The sequence below is a fragment of the Leuciscus leuciscus genome (assembly GCF_965113295.1).
Source record: "Leuciscus leuciscus genome assembly, chromosome: 19".
In the NCBI taxonomy this organism is placed as follows: Eukaryota; Metazoa; Chordata; class Actinopteri; order Cypriniformes; family Leuciscidae; genus Leuciscus; species Leuciscus leuciscus.
Window position 1 is genome coordinate 37945804 of NC_138743.1, and position 15049 is coordinate 37960852.

The following is a 15049-nucleotide window of genomic DNA, read 5'->3' on the forward strand; positions in this document are numbered from 1 at the left end:
ATACATCTACGACCCGTCTCTCTGGAGTCAGTGATGCTGATTGGACAACATCGCTGTCTAATGGCTTTAATCTGTATAATGGATGGTTGTGTCAGTCAGTTGAAGGGCTGTAATAGTTTCATGTGTCTCGTGTCGCTCCAGACTGTCTGTCTTCTCACTTAAGCTCATTTAGAGTCTAATCTATATTCATTTATTGGGGAACATCCGGATGATGTCCCAGTGATGTCAGGGGTTTAGCAGTGATGACCCGCTGATGTGCAGATCTGGCTCAGGAATGTGTTTGTCTTCACAGTTTGCTGAGGACACATGCGAGTGAGACGTACTCTTGCTGTGACGTCTCTCCTCTCATGGACAGCAGAAGTGTTTCAGTTCTCCAGCACCTGCTCAGGTGAGCGTCACCTCTATCACACACACCTCACACACACACACACGTCACCGCTGGCCCACAGGTGTGCTCTAAAGCAGAGAAGCTGGCCCGACAGCATCACTGGAGGAGGCAGGGACGCTCCACCCTGATAAATGCCGAATCGTATCGGTATGGAGACTATGAGCTGGCTTTGTTTTAAAGCTCATCTATTCAGTTCACATCATACAAGTGATGACATGATGAATGACACGACAGTGGAAAACGTGCTGTCATGAGTTGTGCAATTATTTTCCAGTTAACAGAAACACACAGATATGTAGTTCCAGGTGTGTCATCCTTTTATTATCAGTGGAAAGCACATTTCTTTCAGACACACACACACACACACACACACACACACACACACACACACACACACACACACACACACACACACACACACACACACACACACACACACACACACACACACACACACACACACACACACACAGAGCAACTTCTCTCTGTAATATATTAATGACTCAAGCCTCCAGAAGCTTGGGATGAGATGTATAAGAATTTAGTGCTGCACTTGTCCACACTAGTCCTGGTTTAAAGAGGACTTATTCTGCTCTTTCTCAAAGTCTTGATGATGTTTCAGGCTCTACTAGAACAGGTTTTCCTGCTTGAATGTTGATTATTCTCCTCATATTCTCCATTGTTGCGGCTCCTCTCTTCCCAGTCTGTCAGTAACGCTCTGTTTACTTCCTGTCTCTATGAAGCCCCTCCTTCTGAAAAGCACACTGTGCTCTGATTGGTCGGCTGGATCAGTGTGTTGTGATTGGTCGAGAGCTTCGAGTGTGTTTGGGAAATTTCCCGCCTCTTACCATAACCACCAGTTTAACATACTACTAACAAACTCAACCAGGCCCCGCCCCTTTATTCTGCGCATTAATTATTATAATGAGGAATATTGTGACGTGTTCCCGGAAGAAACTCAAGACTAATGGAGGCGTTTCAGGAGTTCAGGAACACTGACACTGATATAGAGGAGAACTGGAGCTTCTTCATGATCACACAGCATGAAAAAGCTTAATAGGTGCTCTTACAGGACAAACTCTGACCAGTCTTGATCAGACATCTGAACAGTGAGGTGAGGTAATCATGGGATATACGCGGTCCGGTGAAGAATAGAAGCAGCAGAGGTTGACAGGTTATTTGTTCCAGATAATGATTTGTGAATAGAGACTTTGATTCTGGGATGAAGGTGTAATTGTACCACAGTAATGTCTGACTGGCTGATTGTGTGCAGATATGATGAAGTGCTTCTTCAGTCGGCCAATGACCTGCAGCCCAGACACCTGGTCAACTTCCTCATGACCCTCAGGTATGCATCATCAACTTCCTTATGACCCTCAGGTACACATCATCAACTTCCTCATGACCCTCAGGTACGCATCATCAACTTCCTCATGACCCTCAGGTACACATCATCAACTTCCTCATGACCCAATCTGTCAATCATCTTGTGTGAGTGAAGCTCGTCCTCATCAGTGCAGGGGATTGGGTGAAGGGCCTTGGGCTGGTTCTGCACTGTTCACACCATCAGTCTAAATCTGATTACTTGTGCATCTGATCTAAAGTTATTGATGTCCACACTCACATATCGCAACTGTTGGTTTCTATGGTAATGTCATTGCGTTGTTAGGCGTACGCCAACAACAACAACATCATACAGGGAGTCTTATTTACAACATGACAGAGTCTAGGCATCCATACTCTGATGAGGTGTTACTGTGTTTTCAGTCACCTGGTGGCGTCGGCTCATCGAGAGCTGCCCGTGAAGGGAAGTCCAGCGGCGACGGCACAGGTACACACACAAACACACACACACACACACACACACACACACACACACACAGACACAGACACAGACACAGACACAGACACAGACACAGACACACACACACACACACACACACACACACACACACACACAGACACAGACACAGACACACACACACACACACACACACACACAGACACAGACACAGACACAGACACACACACACACACAGACACAGGTGAACACACAGACACAGGTGAACACACAGACACACACACACAGGTGAACACACAGACACACACACACACCCACAGTTGAGCAGCTGGACCGATGCTTACGGTGTGTGTTCCCTCAGGCCCGACTGTGTCTGTTCAGCTCCGTCCGCTCAGTGCTGGCCAGTGGCATGAGGATTCTGGGTATTACACCAGTCGACAAAATGTGAATTCCTGTAATAAAAGTATTTTTCTTTAATGTTTGTTCATTTCTTGGTTAACAAACAACATCATGTTTTATACACTTATTGCCCATATTTAATAACTGTCTGGAGGAATGACGCTTCACGAGCCCCTCAGGACAGGACACGTCTGGGTTTGAAGCATCGGATCTGTTTACATGCAGAAGTGTCTGAAAAAGCAGTTTTATTGGAGTAATTTCCAGGTCTGAAAGTGGTTCTTGAGTGATTGCCAAACATTACATGTTCATTATGCTAAACGGTTTCATCTTTACCATAGACGACTCTTTTAAACTCTTGAAATATTTAATTGAATGCCAGATATCGAAGGAAATGATCATCTAAATCAGACTCTACTTTTCTGACTGCAACATCAAACCATGATTACAGTATCAAACTGATGTCAGAAGTGAATATGTGCAAGTTAAAGTGTTTAAAGTTTCTCCTCATCATGTGTTATCACTTCGAGAAAACCAATGAAACACAAAATATAAGTATTTACAGATGACTGTACTATACCAGATATAATGCTGTATGAATCATGTATGTAAAATATGGGCTGAAAAGTATGAGGCCCTGATCAGCGCGCACACACACACACACTCACACACACTCATGTGTGTCGTGACGTGACCTTCACCTCCACCTCCACACCACGGACAAAATAAAGACACGTTAACATGCAACTTGATAATCAGTTAATAATCAGGTGATGGACCAATCACACTGAGCCCTTCATCTAAACAATAAATCATGTGTTTAACAGGAACATGTTAGCCATGTGAACCATTTAGACGTGTGCAGTGCTGTGGTGTTCACTGGAGGAGATGAAAGATTTTAATAAGCTTTTCAATCATTTAAAAAACTTGATGCAGGTTTTATGAAGGTAAATGTAAGATCAAGTACTGAATATTTAAGGAATAAATTGATGGGAACAAATACTTCAATATGTTCAGTGAATGTAAATGTCTAGAGAGAAACAGTGAGTTGTATTAGCAGCAACACTTCAGAGTTTGACAATACAACTGATATCCATTACTTTTAATTCATTTTTACAAAAAATCGCTTTAATCACTTTTTAACCACTAGATCATATACATATATGTTACTGTACCTTCTGATCACACTGCACAGAAGTGATGCTCTCCCTTACTATTTCTGTCTTGTTTTCCAGCACAACTGTATTCTTAAATCAAGATGCATTTATTCCAGATACAAAATGGCATAAAAAATGAAATCTTGTTTTCTGTGAAATAGATAAAAATGAAGTGAGTTTACGATTAAAACGAAAACAAATATCTTCCAATGGACTTATGAAAAATCATCTTACTTCAATGGGAAGTTTTCATAAGTCATTAACAGATATTTGTTCTTGATTTAAGTATAAACTCGTTTAAATTTTTCAAGACTTAATTTAACATTTGCATCTCGAGTAAAAGTATCAGAGATGTTTAGATGTTTGAATTGGAAAACAGGACAAAAATACTCAGAAAGATTCTCTTTTTCTTTGCAATGCTTCTTTAAATATCAAAACTTCATGCATTTAAGACTTTAATTTAAGAAATTTTTAAGAGCTTCATTTGTGTAAGGGTGAATTAAGATTTTTTAAGACCCCCAGAATGCATCAGCAAGGCAAAACCTCTTACTTTCTCCGTTTCTAAATGCAGTTTTGTTCGAAATAAACACAATGCACATGTAAACGAACATGTGAATCGGATTGCAAAGCTTCCACATGAAGTGCTTTGTTCAGAATCTGAATGGGTTAGGTTAGGGATTCGGGCTTGATGCCGTAAACACCCACTATATAAGAGCTTGACTTCAGACACGTTTAACATCACGTCTGCAGAAACACATCAGTCCATCAGAGCCGCCTCATGAACACACACAGCGGTTGTCCTGGATTACGAGGCGTATCTTTCATCGTTTGCTCTGTGATTAAAACGAGCCGGTGATCCAGACCTGTCGAGATCCTTTTCACGCTCGGCTTACGTAAATATTTAAGAACCCTTCAGCAAATCTAAACAAATATCCTGAACAATAAACCTGTCGGACGTTCAGTGTGCGGTTCTGGCATCAGTGTTCGTTCCTCACGGCAGTGTCTCGTCATCTGCATCAAGTCCTACAGTATAAATGATTTTATATAGATAGAGAAAACCCCACATTCTTCCCCATAAACCCCACCTCCACCCTCCCTTAATCTTCATCATCATCATCATCATCATCAGATGAACACGCTTCTCCTCCTCCTCCTGCTGTAGTGTTGCTCGGGTCAGTCTCTGTGCAGCGCTGAGCAGCGAGAGTCATGTGTGGATCAGTGTCAGACGGAGATGAGCTTCTGCGTGTCCTCTCGCTCTGTGCTGGACTTCAGTTTGCTGGTGTCTTGTTTGGGAAGTCCGTACATGTAGATGGACACACACACCAGCAGTGCTCCGAGGATGAACGTCGTCGCTGCAAAGAGCAGAGAGAGAGTGAGCAGAGAATGCACACAATGCTCCTCGAACACCACACTTCACTATAGAGCCTGTTTAACACTACAGCATTCATTCATCTTAGTTCCTGTTCATGTCCACTAGGGCTGAGATCATCTAACTGTGTCACCAAAATCACGTTAATGACGCTATTACACATGCATCAGTCATTTATGTGTGCTGAATTATTTTAATGCGTTAAGGGCCATACATGAGTCTCTGACCTCTGACCTGACGCATGATGTATGATAGATAAACACTCTAAAACGCATTGGGTCAGAGGTCGTCTACTCTCACCTAAGCTTACGTTATTCCTGCATCCTACGTCTAGACTCGCGTACGGCCGTTACCAGAAGCCAGTGATTAGAGTTTATAAAGTTATAAATATGGATATTTTTCCTCATAAGGCCTTTATTAACCCCTGGAGGCGTATGGATTTACTTGTATCATGGATGGATGCACTTTTTTTGAGCTTCAAAATCTCAGGCTCCATTCACTCCCATTATAAAGCTGGGAAGAGCCAGGACATGTTTTAATATAACTCTGATTGTGTCCGTCTGAAAGAAGAAAGTCCGGTAACACTTTATAATAACTGCACGCTATTAATCATTAGTTAAGCATTAGTAAACAGTTAATTCATCATTTATAAAGCATTAATAGACATTAATAAGCAGTTTATAAATACGGCTATAAATGCTTTATTCTTGATTTATAAGCATATCTATAATGTGTTTAATAATTGTATTTTCATACTTTATTAATGATCAATTTATCATTTCTAAATGAAGTATAGCATTATTTACAAACCGGTTATTTAGGAGTTGTCAGTGGTTCATAAGATCACTTAGAAAGTGTGAGTAAATGATTAATAAACTGTTTAAATACATATTATTATTCAGACATATAGTAATAGTTACTTAGTGTGTTAATAAATGCTTTATTAACATGTATTTCTACTGTAATTCAGGGTTAATTCAGGGAGTTATAAAGCATTTAGTAGTGGTCAGTTCACTATGTGTGTGAGCTCATCTAAAGTGAGGACTAGTTATGCCTTGTAAAGCGTTTATAAAGGAGATTTATAAATTTATAAATTGCTTATAAATCAAGAATAAAGCATTTATAACTGTATTTATAAACTGCTTATTAATGTCTAATAATGCTTTATAAATTATGAATTAACTGTGTACTAATGCTTAACTAATGATTAATAGTGTGCAGTTATTATAAAGTGTTACTGGACTTTGAATTAATTGCATGTGTTAATAACTCTGACAGCCCTAATTTCAACATTTACTAATACATAAAAAAAAATTCCATGCACTGGTCAGTTTGGAGACTAGATTTCCTATCATCAAACACAGATGAAACGCATCATCATCTCTTTATTGTGGAGCTCAAGCAGGACCTGACGGGCCGACACACAGGCGGACGAGCCTCGTAAACACTCGGGTCATGTGTGTTTCAGGCCTACTGATGAGAAGACGAGACTGAAGCACTCACTGATCTGCAGGCCGAAGAGGAGGACGGACGCCACAGTGGACAGCACGATCGCAGCAGCCGCAGAGAAGCCCTTCATGATGTTATCTGTGTACTTCACCACCACAGACGTGTACATTCCTCCCACGCTCGCCAGAACTGCAGCAGAACACACAGGAGAAACCAGTCAGACCACTTCATCAGTGCCATTCAAGAGCTGGCAGCTAACATGACTGCAGGCCTCAGAATAAAGGTGATGCCGACGTCACTCACAGATGACGAAGCCGACCCAAGGTGTGTATCCGTAGAAGAAGCCTTTCTCCAGGACCTGTGCGCCGTCTGTCCCGTAGACCCCGATGAGGGTCACCACGATCCCTGACAGGTACATCTGGATGTTTCGCACCCACAGAGAGGTGTCCGAGCTCTTCAGGACCTTCTCGAAGTACACACCTGATCCACAACAGAGAGTCACTGATGTTCCCTACTGCGAGAAGCCATCAATAACATGAGTGAACGCATCATACCTGCAAACCCAGAGCAGAGGACCGCCACGGCGATCGCCCCGAAGCCCAGGAACGGGTTCTGCTCCACCTGAAGCACACACACACACACACACACACACACACACACACACACACACACACACACACACACACACACACACACACACACACACACACACACACACACACACACACACACTGAAGGGTCAGTCCACCTAAACATGTAAATGATCCCATGATTTACTCTCCCTCAAGCCATCCTAGGTGTCTATGACCTTCTTTCAGACGGACACAATCAAGAGTAATATTAAAACATTCCTGGCTCTTCCCAGCTTTATAATGGGAGTGAATGGAGCCTGAGATTTTGAAGCCAAAAAAGTGCATCCATCCATGATACAAGTAATCCACACGCCTCCAGGGGTTAATACAGGCCTTATGAAGAAAAATATACATATATTTATAACTTTATATTCTATAATCACTGGCTTCTGGTAACGTACATACACAAGTCTAGTTCCGGTGGAAGACTGACCTCTGACCTGACGCATGACCTCTGACCCGACTTGACGAGTGACCTCTGACCCGACGCATGACCTCTGACCCGACTTGACAAATGCAGAAGACCAGAAGATAGACCGGTCACGGATTAGAAGTCTAAAATGATCATTTTTAAAGAGAAATGTGGGAGGAGCTTTACCTTTACTGGATTACTTCTATCATGGATGGATGCATTTTTTCGGGCTTTAAAATCTCAGGCTCCATTCACTCCCATTACAAAGCTGGGAAGAGCCAGGACATGTTTTAATATTACTCTGATTGTGTTCGTCTGAAAGGAAGGTCATAGACACCTAGGATGGCTTCAGGGTGAGTAAATCATGGGATCATTTTCATTTTAAAGTGAACTATAGGTAAAGACGCTTTGGCCTATATGACAGTCACAGACACTCTATATCAGGGGTCGGCAACCCAAAATGTTTAAAGAGCCATATTGGACCCGAAAAAAAATAAAAAATCTGTCTGGAGCCGCAAAAAATTTAAAGCCTTATATAAGCCTTATAATGAAGGCAACACATGCTGTAAGTGTCTATATTAGCTTTATTAGCCCCCTAGTATCAAAATGATAAGTAGCCTATACAAATACATAATGAGCATTCATGATTAAATGTTTATTTTCCATGCAGCGCATCCTGGAGAGAATGACGCACCACGTGACTACTCTGCTGTACGATGGTGTTTTAAGTTTAACTTTCATTATAATTTTTATGTATTACGTTTTATTTATTTGTGTATTCTTTTTACAACGTGGAAAAACTTTAACCCTTTCACACGTAAGTTTAAAATATTTTTAAAAGTTTTTCAAGGCGACCGTTATTTAGAATGTGTCACTTTATGGTTTCCAAGGTGACGCGTCATTTCGTGTCACGTGACACACCGCAGCAACAACAGAGCTGAATGAATGATGATCTGCTTTTATGTCATTTTTCCTTTTTTATTAAAAATTTTCACAAATTTGTTAGATATGGCATGAAATATCTGATATTCCGATTGTCAAATATGCAAGTGGAAGTGTTTTGTTGTTTAAACACCATAACGAAAGGGTTAAGAATGTTTGTCATGTTTTTCCTCCTACAGAAATTATATTAAAACAAAAAATATTTTTTCCATTTTCATATTTTTGAAAAAGCTCCAGGGAGCCACTAGGGCGGCGCTTAAGAGCCGCGGGTTGCCGACCCCTGCTCTACATCTATAACACTCTACATCTATAACACTCTACATCTATAACACTCTACATCTATAACACTCTACATCTATAACACTCTACATCTATAACACTCTACGCTCTATATCTATAACGCTCTATATCTATAACGCTCTATATCTATAACGCTCTATATCTATAACGCTCTATATCTATAACGCTCTATATCTATAACGCTCTATATCTATAACGCTCTATATCTATAACGCTCTATATCTATAACGCTCTATATCTATAACGCTCTATATCTATAACGCTCTATATCTATAACGCTCTATATCTATAACGCTCTATATCTATAACGCTCTATATCTATAACGCTCTATATCTATAACGCTCTATATCTATAACGCTCTATATCTATAACGCTCTATATCTATAACGCTCTATATCTATAACGCTCTATATCTATAACGCTCTATATCTATAACGCTCTATATCTATAACGCTCTATATCTATAACGCTCTATATCTATAACGCTCTACATCTATAACACTCTACATCTATAACACTCTACATCTATAACACTCTACATCTATAACACTCTACATCTATAACACTCTACATCTATAACACTCTACACTCTATACTCTATATCTATAACACTCTACATCTATAACACTCTACGCTCTATATCTATAACGCTCTATATCTATAACGCTCTATATCTATAACGCTCTATATCTATAACGCTCTATATCTATAACGCTCTATATCTATAACGCTCTATATCTATAACGCTCTATATCTATAACGCTCTATATCTATAACGCTCTATATCTATAACGCTCTATATCTATAACGCTCTATATCTATAACGCTCTATATCTATAACGCTCTATATCTATAACGCTCTATATCTATAACGCTCTATATCTATAACGCTCTATATCTATAACGCTCTATATCTATAACGCTCTATATCTATAACGCTCTATATCTATAACGCTCTATATCTATAACGCTCTATATCTATAACGCTCTATATCTATAACGCTCTATATCTATAACGCTCTATATCTATAACGCTCTATATCTATAACGCTCTATATCTATAACGCTCTATATCTATAACGCTCTATATCTATAACGCTCTATATCTATAACGCTCTATATCTATAACGCTCTATATCTATAACGCTCTATATCTATAACGCTCTATATCTATAACGCTCTATATCTATAACGCTCTATATCTATAACGCTCTATATCTATAACGCTCTATATCTATAACGCTCTATATCTATAACGCTCTATATCTATAACGCTCTATATCTATAACGCTCTATATCTATAACGCTCTATATCTATAACGCTCTATATCTATAACGCTCTATATCTATAACGCTCTATATCTATAACGCTCTATATCTATAACGCTCTACATCTATAACACTCTACATCTATAACACTCTACATCTATAACACTCTACATCTATAACACTCTACATCTATAACACTCTACACTCTATACTCTATATCTATAACACTCTATATCTATAACACTCATGGATCCTATAGAGTTCCTGCAGGCTCATGAATCAGCTCATATGTGGCCACCAGTGACTTCAGTGACCGAGGCTTTGTTACGTCATGACTGTTGTCGAGCAGTGGCCGGTGAGTGAGTGTAAAGCACTACTTTAACAACAAGACCAGAACAATAGCGGCAATCGGCCCGTCCAACTCAGGAATTTCCGAGTTTCCCAGTAGTTATACGACGTGAGAGGGAAACTAGGACTAGGAAGCTGGTGATTCTGCTGATCCTGATGGCAGGTGTAGTGGCGGTGTACCTGGACTTTGGTGGAGTGCGGCGGGGTCCACTGCACGAGCGTGACTCCTCCACACAGCATGAAGACGGAGAACCACTGCAGACGGCTCAGAGAACGGCTCAGCATCAGCACCATACACAGCGCCGTACAGGGGATCTTCAGCTGGTACGTCACCTGACACACACACACACACACACAGTCACACCTCTGTCCCCGTCCTCGAGGGGTAAACATGAACATCAACATGAAACCGTGTTCTTCATCTCCCATAATCTGAGTCAAACATGATATTCTACGAGTAAAACAGGGTCACATGACAGCGCTTGACACATAAGAGACTGATGACGTCAGCTGAAAGGAGATGTATGAAGACTGACGTGTTTTCTTTACTTGGACACTGATCAGTCGTTCACAGTGAGAACAGGATCATGAATGCGAAAGCAAGCAGAGCTCATTCTGACCTCACGTTGACCTCACACTGAGCTGAGAGAACTACACACACTGCGAGTCTGGCATTATTTACCCATGATCGTGTCGTTCCAGACCTGAACGCTCTTATTTCTACGTCGGTCGAGTAACGATAATGATGAAGATAGATCATTCTAAATGTAAACACCACAACTATAATAATAACTTACAGAGAAACCATATTGTCGGAATCACTTTCAGAACGATTATTCCAGCTGATGAGATAAAAACACTGACAGCCAATCAGAATCCATCCTGCTGTAAACAGCTCCAGCTTTTAAAGCGACAGAAGACAGCATCTGATTGCCATGTAAAGTCACCAACCCACAGTTCACTTAGTTCCACATGACGTTTAGGGCAGTGACGTCTCTGCTCCTCATCACGGGGCGTCTCAGGCGCTGTGAGCAAATCACTCCGCCCAAGTGTGGATGTGATGGTAAAGAACTACATGAAGGTTCTCACTAAATGTCTATTTTTGTGTTCCATTCAAATAGAGGGTTTGGAATGACAGCGAGTTCATGATGAAAGAATCAGTATTTCTTCAGATGTTCATAATACCTGGTAGACAGCGGCGTCCAGGTTGCTCAAGGCCACGAAGGCCATATTGTTCTGGACGGCGTACACCACCGACGGCACGCTCAGCTTCAGCAGCTCTCTGGGGCTTCTGAAGATGTGTGTGACCACAGCGGTCCTGCAGCGGCCCAGGTCCCCCGTCTCCCTGCGACACACACAGCATCACAGCACATCAGACCAGATCACACACACCACATGAGGATCACACACACACGACATGAGGATCACACACACACGACATGAGGATCACACACACACGACATGAGGATCACACACACACGACATGAGGATCACACACACGCGACATGAGGATCACACACACACACGACATGAGGATCACACACACGCGACATGAGGATCACACACACGCGACATGAGGATCACACACACACACACGACATGAGGATCACACACACACGACATGAGGATCACACACGCGACATGAGGATCACACACACACACGACACGAGGATCACACACAGGACATGAGGATCACACACATGACATGAGGATCACACACACACGACATGAGGATCACACACACGACATGAGGATCACACACACACGACATGAGGATCACACACACACGACACGAGGATCACACACACACGACACGAGGATCACACACATGACATGAGGATCACACACACACGACACGAGGATCACACACAGGACATGAGGATCACACACACACGACATGAGGATCACACACACACGACATGAGGATCACACACACACGACATGAGGATCACACACACACGACATGAGGATCACACACACACGACACGAGGATCACACACACACGACACGAGGATCACACACATGACATGAGGATCACACACACACGACACGAGGATCACACACAGGACATGAGGATCACACACATGACATGAGGATCACACACACACACGACATGAGGATCACACACACGACATGAGGATCACACACACGACATGAGGATCACACACACGACATGAGGATCACACACACACGACATGAGGATCACACACACGACATGAGGATCACACACACGACATGAGGATCACACACACGACATGAGGATCACACACACACGACATGAGGATCACACACACGACATGAGGATCACACACCTGACCAGCATCAGCAGACTCAGCAGCAGCTTGATGACCTCAGTGATGCAGACCGCGGTGGTGGAGAAGTACAGGTCCGAGGACACGGTCCGGGTGTATCTGAGGGCCACAGTGTATGTGGCGGCGATCAGGGTCATGACGGACAGGCAGTAGATCTTGAAGATCACACTCACTGACTCTGAGACACACACACACACACACACACACACACACACACACACACACACACACACACACACACACACACACACACACACACACACACAGCATCACTGACTCGAGTCACACACCAGCAGCAATAACCACACAATAAACCAATAACCACACAATAAACCAATAACCACACAATAAACCAATAACCACACAATAACCCAACTCCTCATATAATAACCCAACTCCTCATATGATAAAGTAGCAGCAGCTCGATGTTACAGGTTGTTGTTATGATCATTTAGTCTCTTAAACTAACATGACAGCTCGTTAGAGTGAGAGTCAGAGCTGCTCACTTACCGTTCGCCATGACTGATTTCTGTCAGTTACACAGTAATGATAATATTAATAATCGATCAGCTATCTTCTGATCAAGACGTCTGTCTGCATTTCTGTTTCCAAGACGAATGAAGAGTCCAAGCCACCGTAATCAGGAGGAACACACGGGCACTTCCGGGTGCGCGCACACGCCAGGCGACACTTCAAAATAAAAGTCAGATCTATATTTCAACTGTATCTCAATGAATAAATACAAATTGTAATAAAAAAACTTGTCAAAACAAGAGCGTACCTTTTAAGTCTAGCGAAAAGGCATTTCGAAAAACTGAAAATAAACGATGACTGGAATTACCGGGCCCTTTAAATAAGACTTTGATGCGTAAACTTTTTACACAGAACATTAAACGTTTGCCTGAATAGTCTAATTACGAGAGATGCGATAAAAGCATATCGCAGTCTGGATGCTTACAATTAATTTCTTAGCAGAAAGTTTGGGAACATTTGTTCACGAGTACAAAGTGGATGACATCTGTCTTTTGTGTTTGGTGCAGATAAAGCGAGTCAAACAGCGTCAAAAACGTACATGTTTGTCCGGGGAGGTTATTATTATATGAGTGGGCATTTCGATACGTCGTGAGCTTTACTGTCCTTACTGTCCTTACCATGTTCACCATACACTGATTCACCAGCTAGGAAGCTCTGGAGCGGATGATTGAGACGCATCCTAAGCTTTTCCACACTTTGAATCAACTGAATCAACCGATTCACTAAATGATTCACTGAAGCGCTCGAGACTCAAACACACACTGGCGACTCCTGCTGGTCAAACAGTGTAAATACAGCACAAACTGACCCGAACCAGAGAATGTCTAATAGGAATGTCTAATGTCTAATAGGAAGAGAATTGGCACTCTCTGGTTACTTCCGGTTTCTGGACTGGGGCTGCAGTAACACGTTTCTGTCCATGCGGGGGCGCTCACAGGACGAGTGCAGAATGAATGGAGGTCTATGGCGCTATACCCCTCAAAATCCACTTTTCTCAGGATATAATTTTTTGTCTAGTAATTTGAATGTTGTATTCAAAAGGAGATGCAAAGAAATTACACACTGCTGGGTGTTAGATTTTTTAGAGTCACTTATTTGCTTTAAAAAGTCTTTTAAAAATGTCAATGACGTCATACACATCGTACGACCAGAGATACTGCTTTACGGCAATCCTTCAGTCACTTTGGTGCTTTCGCGCTCTGCACTTTCTTTTCTCTCGAGGCATCGACAACACAGCTGACACAGGTAAACACACAACACAGCTGACACAGGTAAACACACAACACAGCTGACACAGGTAAATACACAACACAGCTGACACAGGTAAACACACAACACAGCTGACACAGGTAACTACACAACACAGCCGACACAGGTAAACACACAACACAGCTGACACAGGTAAATACACAACACAGCTGACACAGGTAAACACACAACACAGCTGACACAGGTAAACACACAACACAGCTGACACAGGTAAATACACAACACAGCTGACACAGGGAAACACAACACAGCTGACACAGGTAAACACACAACACAGCTGACACAGGTAAATACACAACACAGCTGACACAGGTAAATACACAACACAGCTGACACAGGGAAACACAACACAGCTGACACAGGTAAACACACAACACAGCTGACACAGGTAAACACACAACACAGCTGACACAGGTAAACACACAACACAGCTGACACAGGTAAACACACAACACAGCTGTCACAGGTAA

The 15049-nt window shown here is 42.0% G+C and overlaps 2 protein-coding genes across 2 annotated transcripts in view; one reads left to right on the forward strand and one right to left on the reverse strand.

Annotated features, from left to right (window-relative positions):
• Positions 1-2666, forward strand: part of rars2 (arginyl-tRNA synthetase 2, mitochondrial) — a 20904-nt gene extending 18238 nt beyond the window's left edge. The window contains exons 17-20 of the mRNA XM_082147935.1: positions 293-388; positions 1662-1736; positions 2156-2219; positions 2551-2666. Coding sequence (XP_082004061.1) covers positions 293-388; positions 1662-1736; positions 2156-2219; positions 2551-2637 — 322 coding nt within the window. The 3' untranslated portion in view covers positions 2638-2666. The remainder of the gene's footprint in view (positions 1-292; positions 389-1661; positions 1737-2155; positions 2220-2550) is intronic.
• Positions 2667-3672: 1006 nt separating this feature from the next.
• Positions 3673-13450, reverse strand: slc35a1 (solute carrier family 35 member A1). The gene is made up of 8 exons (XM_082147999.1): positions 13287-13450; positions 12777-12954; positions 11650-11809; positions 10645-10797; positions 7115-7181; positions 6864-7040; positions 6615-6749; positions 3673-5094 (listed from the first exon to the last, which is right to left on the reverse strand). The coding sequence occupies exons 1-8, from the start codon at positions 13294-13296 to the stop codon at positions 4964-4966; spliced, it is 1011 nt and encodes a 336-aa protein (XP_082004125.1). The 5' UTR covers positions 13297-13450; the 3' UTR covers positions 3673-4963.
• Positions 13451-15049: the final 1599 nt, after the last annotated feature.